Below are 22,770 nucleotides of genomic sequence, written 5' to 3'. Positions count from 1 at the left end.
TTTGAAGAAGTCGGAGATCGAAGGACTTTTGAAAGTCATCGTAGTCTGACGATCAGAATAGTTATCCCATCATAAATTCGGAAAAACAAATTCGTAAAACATTAGAGGATACTTTTTTGTAATATTCATATATCCTCGAATATATTTTTTAGAAGCTGCTTATAAATTTGCAATACGCCATCAGTGACTGGTTAGCCCTTTCCTGAACATTTTTGCGTTGAGGGTTCTAACGCAAACATATCCAAATGTCTGTGGATATAAAAGCTGGAGCCTAACTTGACGATCTCATTATTATTATTAGCTATATGGTGCAAGGAAGCCAGAGGCTTATGCTGCACCAGCTAAAGTCCTCGAAGACTAGGGACGTCAATCACACCGGTAAGCATCTGAGAAAGAAAAAGAATATTTCTGGATGCAATGTGAACTCTCCAAGGAGTGATATTTCAGTTGGTATATAAAACAGCCCTGGAGATGGTGAATGCGTTGCCCGTGACCCTGTTCATCCATCGCATTACCCAGTACTCGACTGGCAGGAATTTAATGGAATTTCACAGAAGAATGCATAAAACTAATGAGAAGTTTAAAAGGGAAGATAATATTTATATTGGGTATGAGGCGCAGCTATTCTCCATGGTGGTTTGGCTACTTTTCATCCGTTCAAAGGTATTTTGGTTCCAGTCCGTTGCAGACTGATTTCAGGCGAGAGTAGCTCCCCCATAAACTATTTGGGTTTTTTTTTTTTTATCCCGCACAACTTGCAAATTGTCTGTGAACAGACAGAATAGCGATGTATGGAATTGACTCGCGTTCCAGGTGACCTTGTCTTGGACATTTAAACATAATAGCGATATCTTAGTCGTCCTAGGAAAATCTGACCAATTTGCACCCAGATCACTGATCCTCTTTTGAAGATGATTGCATCTGTGTAAGGTGGCGTGTAAAATTCTGAACACTTTGTGCAGTTTGCTAGCATCTGGAAAAGGCTGCATACAAATATTATGGTTTTTGTTATTAGTTTCGTCATTTAGTAATGACGAAACTAATAACAAATAATTAAGTTTAGTAAGGTCAAATTATGCAAGGAGCTGGCTTTTTTGGCCAAAAAAAAATCCAGCTACTTGCAATTTTTTTTTTTTTTTTTTTACATAATCCTTGCAAGAAAAAAAAAAACTCATTCTATTCCTACCTAATTCCGGTATGAAATTAAGACTAACAGCCTCTGCCACATTGGAAGGCAGCTTATTCCAGTGTTCGATAACTCGCTGCTCGCAGGTAAACTTTGAGATCCAACCTTCCGTTTTCCCTGAGATTTTATATTTATATCCTTGGGTCTCGTCTCACCTAGAGGGGGAAAAAAAGACTTCCTCACCTGAGTACAGTATTCCAAATGCTGTCTGTCACATGTGTGTAGAGGGATAATGACGTCTTTCTCCCTACTAGCAAAGGTCATTAAATCATGGACAGCACACCATGTGCTTCTGTAGCCCCGTGTTTACACTCCATGAAAAATTTAATGTCTGAGTGAATCGTAAACGATAGGCTTTTTTCATTCTGAATTACTTTTAGCTCCTCTTAATGTATAATAACAATGGAAATTTTATACATTCTCAAGGGCTAGCCGACTAGTTAGGGAACAAGTACAGAGTTGCACACAAGTGTTGGCATCCACGTGATACCACAAATACGGTAATATTCTTGTAGTTTATATTTATTATTATACTCATGTCTCTGTTTTGGATATAATGGTTATAGGACCATAGTAGGTCTCCGTAGCCGAGTGGTCAGGAGTGGGAGTGCAGCAGCACACGCTCTTTGAGTAGACCGCGGTTCAAGCCCCTGACCGCTAAGTACGGTCGATTTGCCAACCCGCACTGGACCAGCGTGGCGGATTATGGACCATTTCCCTCAACACGAACTGTTGAGGAGCAATCCTTCTTGCAGTGGATTGATAATGGCTGCAGTTTACCTTTATGGGTAACAGACACGCCTGCGGCTGAAAATGTAAGTGATGGGCGAAGCGCTCGATGTCTGGAGCGGATTGTGAAGTGCCCTTAGCTGTTCCACCAAACGACGAACATTACAAAGAATGCACTACGGGAGTAGGAGACCTTCATGGAATTCACTGATCTCGGACTCAACCGGCAAATACGGCTGTGGTGCCAGAAATGCAAAAACTGGACGCAGGAAGACTGAGGACAAGTCATGTGGTTCGATGAATCCCGATTTTTGCTTTTCAGCGCGGATGGAAGAGTACGCATATGGAGAAAACCACACGAAGCACTGGAACATCACTTTGTGGGTACGCCAGAGCATATATGAAAGCGTTGTGGATTTGGTATGCCGGGTAATGTTCTATGTTTATCCATATGACCAGGGATATTTTCAATATGACAATGCAACCACCACACCAAATATGTGTGGAAGACTTCCAGCATCTACCCTGACCAATGTAATCCATGGATTTCAATTTCATTAAGCATCTGTGGAATGAACTGTAAATGTGTGTTGGCAGTACAGACAGCCAGCGTCAGGCCAGGAATTGAGGGCAGTTTTGTTACATAACTGGTCCAGTATTCTTAGTGCCACTCTTCAACACCTTACTGACTCCGTGAACTTTTGAGTACGAGCACTAATTCGCGCCAGCACTGATCCAACACGCTATTAGCTCGTGGCCCTAATAAAGTGGCCAGGTAGTGTATGAACATTATATTTAAGGTGTTAAACTTGTCTTCCAAAAGTCGTCATTGAATTACAAAGAAGCCCGCTTCATTGAGAGGTGTAATCCACGAAATGGGATACAAATAAGCTGAAGTATTTATTTATTTTTTATTTGCTGTATTTTCTTTTAATGTATATTAGTTAAAAAAAATTTTGTTCCGTTTCCCCTATCGCCAAAAAGAAAAGATCAGTTCACTCCCTCTCCCTGAAGTTTTATGTTGTTTTAAATTTTATGTTACTAAACAAGCAAGCTTATTTTTAGTCCGAAGGAAACCTTGCTTGTTTTTCCCTAGTATTTTTTTATTTTAATTTTAGCAGTATGTGTAATCCAAGCAGAACCGAACAACATTAGCAAATGTTAATATAAATTTATTAGTACTCAACTGATAACAACAGTGGTTGGATGATAGACCATATTTCACTCATTTAATCTGCAGCGCGTTGTGTTTGTTTACCATTCTCTCAAGAGGGAACTCCCTCTTTTCCCATCCATTTTTGTCACGAGAGACATTCAGTGAAAAACGAGGCCGAGGTTACAAATGCCTCGTGGGTTAGTTCGGCCGGCATTAGCTGACGGAAAACAATTTCTCTTGTGCAAACTAGGCACTTCGTGGCTCGTTTTATGTATGGCCTTTTGCAGACTCAATGGGTGATCCAGCAGACCAAGAGAAATCAATTGAAGTTTTGTATTCTCGCTCGAGATGTTTCGCATCCATTTGAGGTTATTTTATTCAAGAGAAAAATAAAATAAAGTAATCTTTCCTAAGAGGCGTTTATTTCGGTCCATAATCACAATCTACCGCTTGTTGTTCACATATAGGCCGTATATGTACAATATTGCAATAATATTTGTCACGAAATATATTTGTCTCATAAACCGTAATGCTAGAGAAAGATGTATTATATTAGTCACTTACAGGAAATTACTTTTAAACGTCATTTCCTGCAAGTGACTCAAAGCTAAAAATTTAAATTCATGTTGTTCGTTGCGCTCATTATAGTCCGACTGATACTTGATCTGTAATTAATTTAATTTAAATAATTCCGCTACTTTCGTAATGAATGAAGTTTACTTTCTTCCAAATTTATATTAATTAAGTGAATATTACAATAAGCTTTCATGGAAATTTGTTTACAATCTGCCTTGTAAACAATACTAGAGAAAAGCGTGTTTATGTTAGTATGTACAGTATTTGTAGTTACCCTTGCATGAAATGACGTTTCAAACGTCATTTCCTGCAAGAGTGACTCAAACTAAAAATTTAAAACCATATGATGTTTCTTTATCCTTTTAAAAATTAATAATCAAACGGATTATATAGATTATAAAGGACGCAATGGATTATAATTAATATATAATTAATATATGGATTATATAATTAATATATAATTAATATATAGTTCATATATTACTAATATCGATAAGAAAACTGTTATACTAGAGTCATTTTTCTATTTAGTGGCTAATTCTGAAATGGGTGCTATTATCTGATAAGGGATTTTTTTTTTAAATTTTTGATCAAGACCTACATTTTTTGACCTACATCTGATCAAGATCCCACTTTCTACGTGTTCTTCCAACACACTCGTGTAGTAGATGGGATCTTCGGATTTTTCTCTTGTTATGTACTGGGTCCACTGGCATGAAGCCATAAATGCTGCAACCTACATTGATATGCTCTGGATAATTCTGGGTTTTGCATATTAGCAATTTTATGTAAATGTCTCCACGCCTTCCAACAAGACAATGCTCTGTATCACAAAGCGAAGATTGCAAACGCGAGGTTTGAAGAAATTAATATCGGAACATTGCAGTGGCTATCCATGAGCCCTAACATCAACCTGGTTGAACATATTTGGAATGAATTGAAACAGAACTTGTAGGGATGCTCACCAATGATTTAAAGAAGTAGAATGCAATACCACCAGCTTTCCAGCGGAAATTTGCAGCCTTCCAGACGCATTGAAGCAGTCATTAACGGCCAAAGGTGGGTAAACACGCTAGTAATTTCTGTGAATAAAGTTCTTATAACTAAAAGTGTTCCACAAAATGATTTTAGATGCATTTTGAATCTTTCATGATGGCCTTCGAGTTCAGAACACAATTAGGTACGATCTCTCTTTCCACACCATTTGGAAAAACCTAAAGTTGATTCTCTTCTGGACCAATTGTTATTCGTTTAGAATTAGTGACACGGTATCTAAGATCATGAGTGTGTATGTAATATCTGTAAACTGCGTGTACTCTGTAGTCAGTCTGTGAATTTTGTCGATTCTAATGATACCTAAACTCGCGTTTTAACCGAAAATTAAATTTTTGAGTGAAAAACCCAAGTTTTAACATAGAACTTAGGTTTTGATTATCAAGCCTACCATAAAATATGCCCAGTTTATTGACACTGATATGATATAATGACGACTTATGACATATCATAATGCGTCTGCTAACTGTGTAGCTCTGAGAGCTACACAGTTAGCAGGCGCCCTTCAACTGCGCAGGCTCCAATCCTACATCGGAGAAAGAAGGCTGCTGTTCACCATCAAGATGGCCACTGGTAAAATTACAGAGCCGAAATTTTGGGATCATGCTCTTGGCGTATTCCTTCCCCTTATCTCCGGCCTTCGGCACAGCTGCTAGCAAACCAAAACCGGCTAGCACTAACCGGCAGATTCCTGCCAAAGCAAATGCTGCCCTCACTGCAAGCGATCGACCAGGACCTCCAAGAAGTGGTCAACAACAAAAAATACAGAAAGGGGATCCTCGTCGAACTGAAAATGTAGAACTGTACTTTGTTGCCTTCCAATAATCTGGATTTATGTAACATATGTTTTTCTCATGTGTATCTCTTTTGTAAATATGTATTGTAAACCCCTGGCACCACCACCACCATGCCTTGACGGGACTTTTTTTTTTTTTAATCGTATGAGCAATACACGAAGGAACCAGATTTTTCCTGCTTCCTTCATGTATCGTGGCCGTGAGATCCAACCGGATAGTGCGGCACCATCGTGATGTCCTAGCCGGGAATCGAACCCGCGCCTTTGGGTTGTCAGGCAGGCACTTTACCCACCCGGCTAGCCCGGTCGATTTGACGGGACTAATTGTTTGTATGTCATGCTGCAATTAAAGATTCTATTTTGTTCTATTCTATTCTATTCCATTCTATTCTATTGTCTGTGTTTGTTTAAAACAGCGATCCAACAAAAGCTTATGGAGTGTAGAGGTCTTATTTAGGGTAGAACTGCCTCTCATTTTAATTTAAATGGGAAATAAATGTATTTATACAGAATGATGGCCTACCAAACAAATTCTAATCGAAAGATGATTAGAATGAAAATAATTAAGGTTGTTTCAATTGCTTTGGATTCTCATCAACATACAGGTCATGGAGTGTTGGTATGGCTGCAAACTGTGCGTGTTCCAAGACTAGATTGCCCCCTTTTTTTTTTTTTTTTTTGCGTAATTTAAAAACAACCAAAAATCAGAAGTTTTCACTGTCTTTCGAAAAAGCGGTGAAAAGTTCATAATAACCAAAATGATGCAAGACCTAGTTTCAGTGTCAAAAGACAAATCTAGTAATTTCTTGAATTGATTTCGTGTTTTATATTAAGTTCTTCATAACCGATAAAGTTAATTGTAAAGTGTACTTGTGTTAGCCCATGCATGCCTGACTATGCAGCCACGGTCGCTTCATTCAAAGACGTGTTAAATTTGTGCAGAACAAACCTTGATGATGTTTCCTTTATTTAAAGTGCACACATTGTACATCCCTATCCTTAATATAGACAGTGATGTCTTTAGAAAGGCGCAAAGCAATCCCTCTGGGGAATAACCACCGCTCTTCCTCATTAACTACTTATTAAACTATCCATTTTCCTATTTACACTACAATGCTCGTGGGACATGACTGATGAGGCCACAGCCCTGTTTAAGTTCAACATATGGCCAAAACAGTATCTCCAGTAAAGGAAGTAGATGCGAATTCAGGTTGATTTTAGCTGCCCTGATTACTTTATATAGACAGCTATATTATTAAACGAATAAAAAGCTTTATTTCATTATACAACACATTAATTTGTAATTCTTGAGAATAGTGATTTGAACCATGGGGATATTTTTATGTTTAGTTTCTCTTTACAGCTATGTTAACAGATGGAATGCCTCACAAATTGTAATAATCTAATAAAAGATTTTTAATTTATATTTTTTGTTTGTTCATTAACTTTTTTCACACCAGTGTATATTGTAGATAAACTACAATATACACTGGTGTGGAATATACTGGTTTTCTAAACTGAACATATTGTAGATAAACTACAATATGTTCAGTTTATAAAACTACATGCTTTTCGTTCACTCTGCAGGTTGAGCAGAACACTGTCCTGTGCCAAAATGTGTGTAAGGGAGAAACCATTACAAATATCTCAAGTATCTAAGGAGAAAATGCATCCTCTATTCCTGTAGATGTACCTAATTCATTCAAGTGGACAACTGGCGCAACTTAGAACGTTAGGCAATTAAAATATCTATAAATTTAAATAACCTTTATCTTGTTAGCTCTGTCTTCTAACTTCTCCACTAATGCTGGTGTTCCCAAAGTTCAGTTTTTTCTCCCATTCTTTTCTTCTTGTTCATTATTATCTTCCACCTTCTAGATCCCATTCAAAAGAGGGAAATCAGGAAATTACGTAACTTTTACAAGTCTTTCCACTTTCTGTCACAGACATTCTGTTTCTGCTGCATACCTTTTCTATATATACAGTACTTGCATGAGTACTCCATCGTTCTTCTGAATTGGTATCTGCGATTTCCACCACTCTCTCTCTTCCAAACCAGTCCGAACACGTATCGCAACCAGTCAGCATCCTTTTTCTGTCCAACGTCAAACTCACAGAACGAACTTTTCTTCTTCCTCATTTATTCCTTCATCTTCCGTTTTCTGTAATAATATCCCTTCATACATATTTCTTGAAAATTACAATACTGTATACAGAAATTCAAGTCTAATGTAAAAAACAAGTATCTTCTACCTTCAACCAATGCAGGGTACTAAGGCGCTAACACGTTTCGTGTTTTGGGTTTTCATATAAAAAAAAAAAAAAAAAATCCCTTTGTTACTACTTAAAAAATTGGATTATTCTAGCTATGATAAAAAGGGAAAAAAATTCTCATTGGCGGCACACGTGACGTCACATGCTGGCATTAAGCCACGTGTCCCATATTCACACTTTGAAAATCTGGTCACCCTACATGTGTTCGCTCCCTACTAAAAATTGACATACTAGCGCCCTTGGTCATATGTTAAAGTTAAGAGGGCCGTGGCATCATAAGTCACGTTCTGATTCACACCAAACACCGAGAATTTTTATCCGACATGACATTGAAATTTAGTGGAAGTACTGTATTTAGGTGTAATCAGAGCAAGGGGAATTACAGGTTTTGTTTGGATCGGACTATAAACATAGGCATTAAAAGTAGTGCTTACAATCTTAGTGGCAAGACACGGTAAATCTCTTTCCATTTTTGGCAGATAGGCTAAAAATATCAACCTGAAAGTAAATTTGCCACTCCTTTTTCTACATTAGCGTTCGCCAACATCATTTTAGTGAAAAACACGGTGTGATTGGTCCCTGATGGTAATTAAACCGGGCATGAAAACTGTCTTTCGAAAAGCAAACTATTTATGCCGTGTGAACTAATTGGATGACGCCCATGATGCTCAGTAACAGATTTCCCAATAGTGTTGCTTAGCGCGCCTCAATTATTAGGGCCAAAAGTCTTAAAAAAAAACAAAAACGCTCTTGTTACAGATAATGAAATCGTGAGTGGTCATTTAACATACTCACTTCACGTGTTTCACGTTGTAGTTTTACTCAACTTACTAATAGAGTGACATATGTGTTCAGTTGCATTGCATTTGTTTGTAACTTGGTTCCCATAGGTCTCAAATAAGTTTTTACTTTATTGCTAGTTAACAGATTTGCCCACTAAGAAAATTTCTTACTTGATGGAATTGTATTAATTTTTTTGTGGGAGTGCAAAGAAATATGCCTCTATTTGCAAGGATCATTAACAGGTGGCTCAGGATCACACTAGGCCAATTTGGCCCCAGTAGCCTTGTGTCGTTAACCCCCATTCCAACAACAACATCAACATCACACTAGGCCTTCTCTTCCATAGTGTTAGTGTGGAGTGGGAAACAAAGTGAATGACTATGAACCGCCTGCTGTTTTCTTCCCTTATGACAATTTCAAAGTGAGGAGTCAGGCCTGCATAATTCAGGCGTTAGTATTAGCAGTGGCAAGTGATGCAAGGTTATATAACATCAGTTAATAAAAAAAACATTACCTACTCCCTCAACACCAAATGGAAGTTTGCTCCTCAAAAATCAGTCACTCTCTGACTGAAAGAAAATTTTCTTACATCTGTCCTACAACCATTCTTCAATTTAAATGTATGTCCCCTTGTGTGTGTTGTCTGAACAAGAGTTAGTGTACTATCTGCATTTATATATTCAATCCTTCTAAGGCATTAAACACATCAAATCCTTCAAGCAGGTGCCTAATTTCCAGATTTCAATTTGCAGAACCGAAGTCTTTCCTGGTAAGAGCCATTTGTGTCCATGAAAAATCTTGTTTGCTTTTCTCTGCACCCGTTCCAATAGATCCATATCCTTCCTAAAATGAGGCTTTTAGACTTGTATGCAGTACTCAAGATGTAGCCTAACCAGTGGCGTATCCAGATATCATCGTAAGGGGGGCATGGCGACCAGGCTTTTGAGGTTTTTTTTTTTTTTTTTTTTTTTTAGAACGTCTCCTGCGTTCTTTCTCTTTAATTTAAAATTTTTGGCTAAGGGGCCCATATTTCCCCTCTGAATACGCCCCTGAGCCTAACCATTAAAAATGAAAAATAATAAATTGCAGCCATTATCAACCCACTGCAGGATGGAAGCCTCCTCAACAATTCATGCTGAGGGAAATGGACCATAATCTGCCACCCTGGTCCAGTGCGGGTTGGCAGATCGACTGTATTTAGTAGTCAGGGGCTTGAACCCCGGTGTACTCAAAGAGCGTGTGCCACTGCACTTCCGCTCCTGACCACTCGGCTACGGAGGTCCTTAGCCTAACCATTACCTAGTTTAATCATGGAATATAATACCTCCAGTAGCCAATAACAGACAATCTGAATCGATTAATTTCCCAAGATCTGACTGTGCAAACCTTCCAAGTGTCCTCACTTCGAAGGAATACATCAATCCACTGGGCGCATGATAGAAGAACATTATCGTCATTGAAAATGAATTTGCCGTTCATCATAATGACTCACCAGACCATTACACCATCACCACGACATGAAAGTTGGAGGGTGTACCACGTTCACTTCACATGTGAACGCACTGAGAATCACTTTTAAAACTGAATCTCAACCGATTTGTAAAGATCCATGACCCATTGTTCCATGATTCTAGAAAAGGTGTTGTTTGCTTTGAAACTGTCGCCTTTTTAGTTGCTGAGAACTTGAGAGAAAAGACCGCCATCTCCCTATGATATCTTGCTGTTAGGACCAGATAGCGATCATCCTGAGGTGTAACATTTGGCTGACTTTTGACTTTCCTTCAAGACACCGCTGTTAATGTTGTTGCTGTAGTCTTGTAATTATCATTCTTTACACGTTTAGTGCTGTTCGGTCACGTCATCTTGCAACTGTTCTACTGACAGCTATCCACCAGTTGGTTATTAATAAGAGGTATGTAATGGCGCATCAGCTTCTGTGGCTATGCGCCAGTAACCACAGATGTGTGTGTGTGAATAATGACATTAAAAAATTAAAATGAAATAAATAAGAAAACCAAATAAATATAAGGCTATCATTAGAGGCAGCAATATACACATCCTCCACATTATGCCCATTACATAACCGATAATAAAAATAAAAACAAAATTAAAACATATGCCCATAGCATGGCAAACTGCAGAACGAAAATTATAAAAATTAAAACAACAGGGAAGGGGAAAGTAAAGGTAACAAGACAGAAACTGTAGCCGAAAGCCTCCAAATAATTTAGAAATTCAATTAAATCCAATTAATAGTAAATTTATATTTATAAAGCCAATTATATAGTAATTTAGCGGCACCCCCCAAGTAAGGTACCAGGTCCGAGAGACGTGAAATATCACCAAAACGGGACTAAACGAACTACTGAAATAATACAAAGTAACAAAATAATAGACTGACCGACCATTATGCCCCATGTAAATATATATATATATATATATATAGAATCCATATATTACAGAGTTAAATTGTAAAAATATATAAAATTATTAAGTGTTACATATAGAACTAACCGATTAATGCCATCAAACGATAGAACATTACATCGGACGTTAGGTATGTCCAAATTAGATAAGTTACAGTGTAATGTAAGTACCTCCATAGTTTGAAAATCGATGTAACCACTGGCCAACCGTACCTCCAGTATATATGAAAAAATACATGAAAAATATAAAATATTAGGTTAATTAACATAATAAGCCTTACATGGGAACCCATTTTGCAAGAGACTTTTTCGAGGACTAAACCCCTACAAAATGACCAACCCATGTTAGACTGAGCCATCGGTTTCTGTTATCATCTGCCTGTATGCCAAATCCAAATATCCATAATAATGGATAATTCATCTAATTTAAAATTAGGTTATAGTAAAGTCTATAAATCAGTATAAATCTAGCCGTCCAAAAAGGGACAGTTTCATGTATACTGGAGGTACGGTTGGCCAGTGGTTACATCGATTTTCAAACTATGGAGGTACTTACATTACACTGTAACTTATCTAATTTGGACATATATATATATACACACACATTGTTTTTCCCTTCTGTTTTTAGTTCTGTTGGTGAAAAGTATTACAGCTGGTTATAAAGGTTTATTGCTTTTAAGTATGAGACCACCAGTTGGAAGTACCGAAATGTAATTAGCCGTACGTCTAACTACATGGACGTAAAACAAATTTACAATATGCACTAAAAGTGCAAAAGTTAAGACTGACTGACCAGTTGAGTTGATTGTAGCCGTAGCTTTTTCACATTTAGTGTATTTTATAAATTTAGTCTCAGTTCCAGTGTAAACACTACTTCAAAATAGGTGGTACTCTCAATTTCAGTTATTAAACTTGATAAGTCTCATCAATATCATTAATAATATTAAAAACAGTAGAGGGGGTCTAACATGGAACCTCGAGGGACCCCCACTCATAATATTAGTCCACGAAAATTTCAGTCTCGTTTTCACATGTCTTCCCGACAAAGAGAGCCAGCCCTTTTGACCAATCGAATTTAGTTTAAGTTTAATCTTAAATTAAATTAATTAATTACATTTTAAGATTAATTAAATGCAATTAGTTATTAAATATTTTTTGTTATTTTTCCTAGCATTTTGACCACTACGATCTATTTAGAAATTATTAAAAAATAAAACCAAAAATTTAGTTTTAAGAATCTCTTCAAGAAAAGCGGAATATTACTCATATCTTGCACAAAAATAAAGATAAAAATAAATAAAATAAAGCAATAACATCGAAGATCCACTTTCTGTTTTGAGTCTAGCAATATTTCACCAGCTTAAACTGAGTTTGAAGTGCTAAAGGAAAACAGGCAACCAGATATGAGAGTTCGCAGTGCTACTAATAAACTATATTGACTGTTCTAGCTAACAGCTTGCCGCGCAGCAAAGTAAATGAATAAATCGAATTGTTAACTGAGCCCTGCGACTGTAGCGCCATCGGCATAAGTGGGAATTACAGTTATTGTGTGCGTGTCCTGGACAAAAGTCAAATCATTGAAATCGATATCAGACGATGTTTGCAATCGAAAAAAAACGAACTTTTTGCGTAATTTTCCTTTCATCACAACTGCCGGGTGTACATCTGGAAGTCCATTATTTCGGAAAGATGCCGTCCAGGCACGAAATTAATAAAACCGTTATTCTGAACGTCAGGGTGATAAAGCAGGTTGCAAAATTCTAAAAATTCATCCCTTAATTACGTTCCATTGTCGACACGTGCGGAACTTCTCACGAACGGCGCTTTTCATATCCACCTGTTGAGCATATCGTCCGTTACATTCCTTGTGACGAATTTAAATTCGCTGGCTCTTTTTTTATTTAGTTTGTAAATTTAATAATAATTTTGATTTAGCTGTCAGTGGTGAAAATCGAATCGTGTTGAACATTTTTAATAATACAGCTGCCCAAAGAATTTTCTCAGGATCCGCCGACTTTTGTTAAGGTGGAATGAAAATTAGTTACCTGGAGAGCACCTCGTAAATAGTTTTTTTATACATCGTTTTTTTATACGGATAGATTTTATCCATTTTTTTCATCAGATTTGAGGGCGAAAAAAACCTCGTGTATATTCTTTACGCACGAAAGATGTTTTATTTTATGCGAAAACGTTTGGCAGGGTTGTTAATGATAGTAATGACAGTGTGCTACTGCAACAGGATCTAGAAAAGTTGGGCAGATGGGCTGAGAAGTGGCATTGACAAATACAAAGTGCTGTATATGGGTAGAAGTAACCCCAGAGAAACGTACCAACTGTGTGGTACACTTACGGTGGTAGATAATGAAAAAGACATGGGAGTAATTGTGCAGTCAGATATTAAGTTTTCTGAGTAGTACAGACAGGCTACCAAGAGCAGGTCAGCCGACCGGGCTAGCCGAGTGGGTAAAATACCTGCCCGGCAACCCAAAGGTCGCGGGTTCGATTCCCGCCTCGGGCTTGGATCAAAGTACTGCAAAAACCTTGGGAGGTGCAATATGGCCACAGAAGCCGATGCGCCAACAACTACCAAATCAAAAAAAAAAAAAAAAAAAAAAAAAATCAAGAGCAGGTCAATGAGGTATTGTCAATGAAATACAGGAATTTTGCTAGTAGGGAAAAGGAGATGATAATCCCTTTGTATAAGGCAATGGTCAGGTCATGCCTTGAGTATTGCATATAGGTCTGGAGGCCTCATTTTAGGAAGGATGTAGAGTTGCTTGAGCGAGTACAGAGAAGGGCAACAAAATTGGTGAGCTGAACGAAGGGGGGGGGCCTCTTACCAAGAAAGGCTTAAATTCTGCAAATTGCAGCGTCTGGAGACTAGGCACCTGCGAGGTATCTGATTGAGGTGTATAAGGCCTTGAATGTGTTGAGCAGACTCATTTTTGATAGGATTCTTCCTCTTGCTCAGATTATGAACCTGAGGGAGCATAAAAGCAAACTGAGGAAAGACAGTTGTAGAATAGATGTGCGGAAATTTTCATTTAGCTATCGGGTAGTTGATTGCTGGAAAAAAACTTCCATCTGTCGTTGTGGAAGTTGATAGCTTAAAAAATTTGAGGAACTGGACATACGTTTAGAGGGAATGGATGTATGATATGACAGTTTTTTTTTTTTTTTTTTTTTTGCTGACGCTACATAAACTTGCTTTTTTGCATCATTGCCTCTACTACTACATCTTTAACGAAAATCAAAACCGTTCAAAATTTTAAAATCGAACATATAGAACAGAAGTTATGAACGACGTAACGTTATATGCTCACGCCCGCTATTTACTGTACCGAATGAACGTTAGTGACTCAGTTAGCGTAATTTAGGAAGTGATGTCATTTGCGTCAGTTCCATCTTGCAATTTCGTTACCAATCGGTTTTACTTCAGTCCGAAAAATTTAGTAGGTGCTTCTGAAGACGCTTTCACATAAAAAATAATAATAAAATAAATATCATTGGATAACAAATTTTACGATTTTGATTTCGGACCCATGAATTGGTCTCTATATACTGAATCGAATCCGAATGCAAAGTCGGAGTTTGCTTTGCACCCACAGATTTAGAGAGGAATGCAAGTTACTCTTACTGAAATGTTTAATTAAATTTTAACAAGTATAGGGTAGTTATATTAATTTTATTTTACGAATTTTCTTATTAATAATTAATAAAAAAACATATATATAAAAATTAATATATAAAATAATGAAATAATTTTATTAATTATTATCAATTTTTGAAAGTCCTTCCCCACTTGTAAAAATTAATAACTTGGAAAAACTATACATCGTATTGAAAAACTTTTTTTTTTTTGTGTGTGTGTGTGTTTAATAAATATTAAATTTAATAAGTGTAAACAATAAAAATTCATTCGAAATTTACTGATTTAGAAGAATAATACAGAGATAAAAATATATTCAATCTTTGACGAACAAATCTCCATGCTGGGTATTGTGTTCTCTACAGCTGCCTTAAAACTTCTAATGGAATGTTCGCTACCTACCGATGGATTGCACTTTCAATTCTGAAAGAGTTGAAATGATTCTTTGAAAAAACAACGAGTTTCAGGTATACTCGCAATCAAAAACCTGTTTGGAGTCAGCCACTGCAGACTTATTTTTGTTTATTTATTTTTTTTAATTAAATTATTTATTTATTATTATTATTTTTTATTTTTTTCCAATAACCTGCACCACGGGTGGGTTTGTTTGTTTGTTTTTTTTTTTTCTCTATTTTGTTTGTCCGTCTGGAATGGGCCCCCAGAGGATATTGGCCCACCTGCTGGCAACACCAGGTGGGTCAGAGTCTCTTTTGAGACAGTACCTGCGTTACTGGGACTGGCCCACCTTCCCGTGGTGTGGATGAGTACCCAGAATCATCTCTCCAGGTGATTGATGCTTCTGGGTAGCCAAGCGGCCAGACACAACAACAGAACATACACACAATTCACACAAACCAGATATTCACACACATATCTGGCCATTTCTAGTGATACTGTTCTTCACAGAGATACGAGGCGGAGTTTAACAGAATTTCTAGATGCCGCCCTTTACAAAAACATGTCCACACATACATACCCAGCAGTTCTTAGGAGACCATGTGCACCCTGCCATGTTGCATTTTCCCCGGATCATTCTAAGACGATAATGCGCAGTCATCGGGCCCAATCTACGCATGAGTGATTCAAGAACACAGTGAAGATTCACCCATCCTGATTTGTCTCCAAATTCGCCTGACCTTAGTCCAATTGAATACCTGTGGTATGTTTTGGATTGGGAAGTGAAGCGTATGGACACGCAACTATCATCTATTCCGACACTGTGGAAAGCCTTGCAGGCAGCATGACTGCAGATTCCTACAGACGTCTTGAGACATCCAGGTGTCAATGCCTTCAGACATTTACTCGAGTCGAATGTAGTTGAGCCTAGGTGAATATCAGCTGTTATTCGTGCGAACGGTGGCCCAACACAATATTAGGTAGGTGGTCATAATTCAGTGATCACTCAGTGTATATACGCGTGCAACTCTTCGTGAGTGCTGTCTGTTAATTATTATTTTTAATTGCATATTTTGTTTTTAACTAGATGGCTATTTTCATATTCTAATTATTGTTTTTTTTTAATTTCTAGGACTAGCCAGGTATTATATTAACCCTCCGTCTGGGACCAACAGAATCTGCCATGTCAAGAATTAACTATCATCCCAGTATTGCCGTCAACATCCTAGGGACATGAGGTATAGCTGCTGCATTAATAATCACTTTTGACAACTAACAGATATACAGGATTCGTTAGCTGGATGGAAGCATAGCGTGAAAATGCCTTTGACTTCATCACACAGCCAGATTGAAAGTCAGATCGAATCGTTCGTGGAGAATTTTAAGAGGAATGGTTCTGTTTTCATCAACCATCTGAACATCGAATCTTACAGCTCTAGTTTGAGGGAAACTCTCAGCCATTTAACACCATCCGAAGATGGGGGCGAACACGGAACCCGATACTCCAGACAGTCACCTTATGGCTCCAGCATCTTCGAGTCCACCTCTTGCGACGAATGTGATCTTAGTGACGACAATGGTAAGGATTGATATTTTTGAACAAACTGTTGATAATTAAAAAAAAAAAAAAACGTCGAATATAAAACTGCAGTTTAAGACTGGTAGACAAGTCCGATTTAGAACTAAATATGTACAGTACAGTAAATATTTTTGCATGCATTTTAAGTCTGAAGGCGAAAATATTTGTTTAATGCATATGAAATCTGTGCCATGACTTAAACACCTGGGCGCAAATAAGAAGATATTCCTTTCCCAAATCTCCAATTGATATTAAGGTCCTGGTACATTCATTGCCAGTCAGAATAAAACGAATAACGAGACAGATGGGATCTATACGGGCATACTTTGGCGTATTCAGGCATATTTCTGCGTCTTTGAGAAAAACCATGCATTGTCAAGGATATTTGGCTCTGATGAGTACACGACCACTACGTGTATCCAACAACATTGTTGGTGTTCATTTTGCATTTCTGCACATTGAACATCGGATGCTTTGTTGGATCTCCGATAAACATTACTGTTTCAGGATAATCACAACATCTGTGTTTGTTTCCAACCTGTCATATACCACTGTCGACCTAAGTGTTTATCAAGCTCTACTTACCACAACTATTAAGAGACATTGATCTCCATATTCGCAGGATTGCTGTCATTGAAGGATACCCATCCTGAGAGGAAGGAAATCCTGCTTTTCCTAGTTTCAAAATTTGAAAATTGCTTTCTTTTCTTTTTTATTTATTTATTTTTTTTTTATATTTTGCAAGGAGAATCTTGCATAATGGTGTTGCAGTTGGCGTCTTCCCAGCTCTTTTTGTATTCGGTGACCACTCTATCAATCATTTCGGCTTAGCCTTGGTAGTGTTTTCTTACCAATATTCCTGATGATATATTTTAGGCCACTCTGACTTTCCACCTATCATAGTTACGCTGTTGGAAGTCTTCCAGGAAAAAGATGTCGCGCGTGCGTGTATGTGAACCACCATAAATCTGTTCTCTTTCTCTCTCTCTCTCGCTTGTTAATGGTCCCAAATGTCGACCAACTAGGAATGGATTTTTATTGGTACTGTAAATAGTTAACTGTAACCGTAGAGAGAGACACCTCACGTTTTCCACACTATTAGACCTTTTCCATTAGTAGACAGCATTTCAGACAGATTCTGTCTGAAGTAGTGACACTTCGGGTTTCATCGTACAGTACATTTAATCTTAATTTTGTATCGGCCGAGAAGACCAACGATCTTGATCTTGGTGTATATATCTTCTGAAAGCAGAAGAAATAAATATATGTACCCTCTCACAGCGAACGTACATCGAGTGTAGTTTCAGGAATTTAAATTATTTTTAAATTTACGTTATTGATTTACATTACCTTACGTTCAAATAGTACCTTCGTATTATGAAATATACTCAGATTATTCCAATTTCCCACTCCGTTATTTTGAGACTTTTTAAATAAGTTAAATAATATTTAGAAATATATTAATTAATTTAAAGATATTTAGAGAAAAAAAATTTGAAGCAATTAAACTATTATTTTTGTAAATGGAATTGTATTAAATTTTATTAATAAAATCCATATTTTTTGTTGCAACCGGTAGAGGGACAAAAGTCGCTATTTCTACCAAGTCGCATTTCAGTTAGTTCCATTGGATGAAAATTGATTTAGAAACCTAAACTAGAAATACAGTAATTTTAAAATATAAAAGATAATTCTTTAATAAAAAGAATTAATTTATTGGCGGAATGGATGGCAATAATATATTACTAATGCAATTTTGGAATAATATTTCATTTAGGAAATGTAAAAATGAAACTTGATGATTTTATTTTTAAACTTCACATTACGTACGAAAATTGTGTTTTACAGAGTAGGGGGTGTAGGCATTTGTCTATTCGAAACCCGATCACATGCGAATTCCTATAAAATAATTTTAAAATTATGCACTCGACAAATATTTTTAACTTTGTGGCATAATCCATGCAGGAACTTCCTGAAGTTCAGATAGCCTTTTTTTTTTTTTTTTTTTTCCTTCTCTCGGTGGGTTACGATTTTTACATCTCTCTCTCTGTACCTAGTCACACACAAAAAAAGAGAAAGAGCAAGGAGAATAATTTCAACTCCTTTCTATTCCACGAACTTCCTTAGCATTTGATCGATAATCCGAAGTGTGCTGCTGTTGGTGTTATTGGAGATCTTGCGGCCTAAATCCAGAGCAGACGTCTTCCCTCTACCCACGAAAAACAAAATCGGCGCAGCCGACAGCGCACGTGTCTAGTCGAAGACACGTTTTGGCTTTCCATTTTTTCTTTTTTTAATTTGTTTATTAATCCTTTTATTTCAGTATTTTCATCGGTTTGTTTCGATATCCCTTTGTTTCCAAGAATTGCAAAAAAGAAAATTACTTTCTATTTTCAGAAAATATTGTGCAGTGTTAAACGAGTGTAAATGCTTTTAATGAGTTCCTTAGCTACATGGCTTATTTTAAGTTCCTTTTTGGAATAAGTTCAAAATGTGGTTCTACGTTATGAGAAAAGAAGCCATTTCTCTTAATCTTTTGGCGATAAAAAATGTCACTTTTTGGAGATTACGGTTATAAATTACACTTTTCTCGGAGAGTGGAAAAGAGGAAGACAGAAAGGTTCACCGAACTCGTCATTAAAGAAGAAGAGAGAGAAAAAGAAAAACACCAATAAATATAAAATAAAAATCGAATTTTAGAGGCAGTCCAAAATTTAACATTAGTTTCTCAGATGTTAAAAAAAATTATATACCTGGAATGTTTTATGAAAAACATACCAGTTTCAAGAGATCTCCATTTTTTGTCAGAATTAGTATTTCAATTGAAATCGAGGTAGCGATTAGCGTCAAAATTAAAAAAAATTCTTTTGGAGAGACATTAAATGAAGCTCTTAAAGCAAATAAGATATACAGTACTGTATATAGTTTTTTTTTTTTTTTTTTTTCGAACACATTGTGTCCTTTAGATCATGGTGCCTGGGCAACCGTTGGGTTGTCAGGTGCCTTGAGTCGGCTCTTCATTAAAAAAAAAAATAATAAAAAATTCAGATGCATTGAAAAAATAAAAGCTATTGTAATTAATTATTTTTATATACTGAGTGAATACTTTAAGTACACCGCCTATTTAATAGTGAGTAAGTTTCGTTTTGGTCCTTAGAACAGCTTGAATTCATCGATGGCATAGGCTCAGTGAGGAGTTGAAAGTATGCCATGGGGATGCTGGTCCGTATTATGTCAGTATGGACATATTCAGCCTATTGCGGTGTCCTCCAACTTCGGTCTGCAACAGCTGCGGAAAACAGTTGTTGCAGATTGAATGGTTGCCGATCCCTACTCAGAAGAGCTCATTCCACCTCATCCCACAGGTGCTCAATCGGATTGAGATCTGGTGACTTGGAGGACACCGCAATAGGCTGAATTCACTCTCATGTTCCTGGAATCAGTCCTGTACATTTCTGGCCTTGACATGGAGCATTATCCTGTTGGAAGAAACCATTCGCAAACGGATAGAGTGCAGCCATGAATGGATGGTCGAAGGCAATTTCCAGATAACCTGTGGTATCATTTGGCCCAATGTGCACAAAGAAAACATTCCCAAGCCATTTCACTGCACACTGTTGACATCTGGCAGGATGGCTACATGAACTAATGTTGTTTACGTCATATTCTGTTCTTTCCATCAGCGAAACATAGCAGGAACCGAGATTTGTCAGACCAGGCAACGTTTTTACAATTCTCCACCATCCAGTAATGATGTTCCTGAGCCCAACTGCAATTGTTTTTTTTTTTTTTTTTTTTTGCTGACAGGAGTGGAATCCAGAGTTCGGTCACCGGCTGCAATACCCCGTCCGTGAAAAGATACCGCAATTTGTGTGTTCTGTAATGCCTCTTTGGTTACCACTATTGTACTGGATTGTTATTTTACTGCCTTTCGCATATTCTGCACAAATCTTGTTGGCTTCTCGCATCAACGAGATGTTTCCAACCACATGATCGCCTGCAGCTAGCTGTTATTTGGACCAATCACGGTACATCTGAAACATTCGTACTTAAAAATCCCATTGTTTCCAAGCTACTCATACCGCGGCGTCTGTAGCCAATTACCATAAGCATTCAAATCCTCTTTCGTCTTGTCTATTCTCTAACTGAACTGCTCATGCATAGCATCCCTATGTATCTGCCAACCTGTTAAGAAATACGTAATAGTAGTAGTAGTGGTGGTGGTGGCGGCATGTGATTGCAAGAAAGCATGTGTATGAGCTTATGCAGCATCAGCCAAAAATGAAGGAGAACTCCAATTCATGTAAAGGATAGCTGTACGTAATAAAGTGGCCACTCGGAACCGATGTACAATGAACATTCTGAATTCTGGTAATCATATATTTACCGTTGGTACGTAATATTAAAACAATTCCAGAAACATGATAGAACACTCGAAAGTAAAATGCGAATAGTCTAGTGGAGTAGTACACGCGTTTAAGTTGACTGTGGGAAAAAGTTTAAGCCTTAATCTTCTTGGCTTTTAAATGTGCATTCGATTTCGTAATGTGGAAAGAGCTTTTAGCGCAGCGTGATGTTTCATAGTTATAACAACCTTCGCTTCGGTGTTGGCTGTTAATTGAAGGTCCTCCAAGCAAACTGTCCTTGCGTTCCCCGCAAATTCTATCGAACGAACCAACTAAAAGCAGCAGGTGGAGTTGACGACCAGCCGATAACACGACTTCTACCGCTGTGCTGTAAAAGTCGAACCTTCCCCGCTCTTGATGATGGGGAGGACGGAGATGTAGTTTGCCAACGAGTCTCTCCGTGCAACAGTAGTTTGGTTAAAATGGAATCTACAGCTCTGCGCTGTGATTAATCTTTGCTATTATCTTTTCTGCCTCAGCTTCCTCCTAAAGTTGAACACGAGAGAAACTAGCGATATTCAATAGCATCCAAGTCAAAGCATTTTGATATCCTAGCGTTTATTTTTTTGTTCAGGATATGTCACAAACATTTCTGTTTCTTTCGTAGTTTAGACCACCACAGCATATGCTGAGTGTTGAATATTTTAACGGTACGTGATAGTTGGCATGTGGTTGTTGTTGTGTCGTTATTAATTTTAAACTCTGTTAATGTTATTGTTGTTTGGGCCGGCCTGTAATAGCCGGGGAGATGTGTTGCTACTTCCAGAAATAGTCATTTTATTTTCTTTAGATCTAAAACATCGAAGTTTTACGTAAATAATAAAAAAAAAAAAATCTCCTTATAAGACAAGATGAAAGCCAGTAGTAATCCTCCACACAAGGACTAGGAAAAAAAAAAAAAAAAACCCGACACCTCCCATTTCACCTATTTATTCCCTCCAATAGTTTGTGTAGTTCTTTCTTGAATTTATTTAAACTATCAACTTCCACGACAACACATGGAAGTTTGTTCCAGCAATCAACTACCCGTTGGCTAAAAGCAAACATCAGCACATCTATTCTGAAACCGTCCTTTAATTTGAATGGTGTGTGTGTGGTCTGAGCAACAGGAAGGATGCAATCAGCATTCAGCTTGCTCAATCCATTCAAAGCCTTAAACACCTCACTCAGATCACCTTGCAAGTGCCTAGTCTCCAGATGCTACAATTTGCAGAACTGAAGCCTTTCTTGGTAAGAACACCCACTTTGTCCAACTCACCAAGCTTGTTTCCCTTCTCTGTACTCTTTCTAGCAGCTCCACATTCTTCCTGAAATGAGCCCCTCAGACCTGTACGCAGTACTCAAGGTGTGGCCTGAACATTGCCTTATACAAAGGGACAATCACCTCCTTATCCCTGCTCGCAAAGTTCCTGTATGTGCCATTGACAAGACCCCGATGAGCTGCCCTGGCAGCTTGTCTGTACTGCTCAGAGAACTTTATATCTAACTGCACAATTACCCTCAGGTCTTTTTCATTCTCCACTTCCCTGAGTGTAGTACCGCACAGTTGGTATTTACATTTGTCAATGTTAAACTTCAGTTATCACTTCTCAGCCCATTTGCCCAACTTTTCTAGATCCTGTTGCAGTAGCGTACTGTCATTAAAACCCTGCCAACCATCTGCAAACTTCGACATTAAGCCTGGTATAAATCCATCAATATCAGTGATAAATATAGAAAGCAACAATGGGCCGAACCCTGGGGGACTCCACCAATAACATT

General features: G+C 37.6%; 1 protein-coding gene across 1 annotated transcript in view; it reads left to right on the top strand.

Annotated features, from left to right (window-relative positions):
- The window catches only part of LOC150091800 (guanine nucleotide exchange factor DBS-like), a 307,604-nt gene that overhangs the window by 4,348 nt on the left and 280,486 nt on the right, over positions 1–22,770 (top strand). The window contains exon 2 of the mRNA XM_090385772.1: positions 16,157–16,603. Within this exon, the coding sequence (XP_090241898.1) occupies positions 16,345–16,603 (259 nt within the window). The 5' untranslated portion in view covers positions 16,157–16,344. The remainder of the gene's footprint in view (positions 1–16,156; positions 16,604–22,770) is intronic.

The sequence above is a fragment of the Mastigoproctus giganteus genome, chromosome 1, assembly GCF_048544385.1.
Source record: "Mastigoproctus giganteus isolate SK-2022 chromosome 1, ASM4854438v1, whole genome shotgun sequence".
In the NCBI taxonomy this organism is placed as follows: domain Eukaryota; kingdom Metazoa; phylum Arthropoda; class Arachnida; order Uropygi; family Thelyphonidae; genus Mastigoproctus; species Mastigoproctus giganteus.
This window is presented reverse-complemented; position numbering and strand designations above follow the sequence as displayed.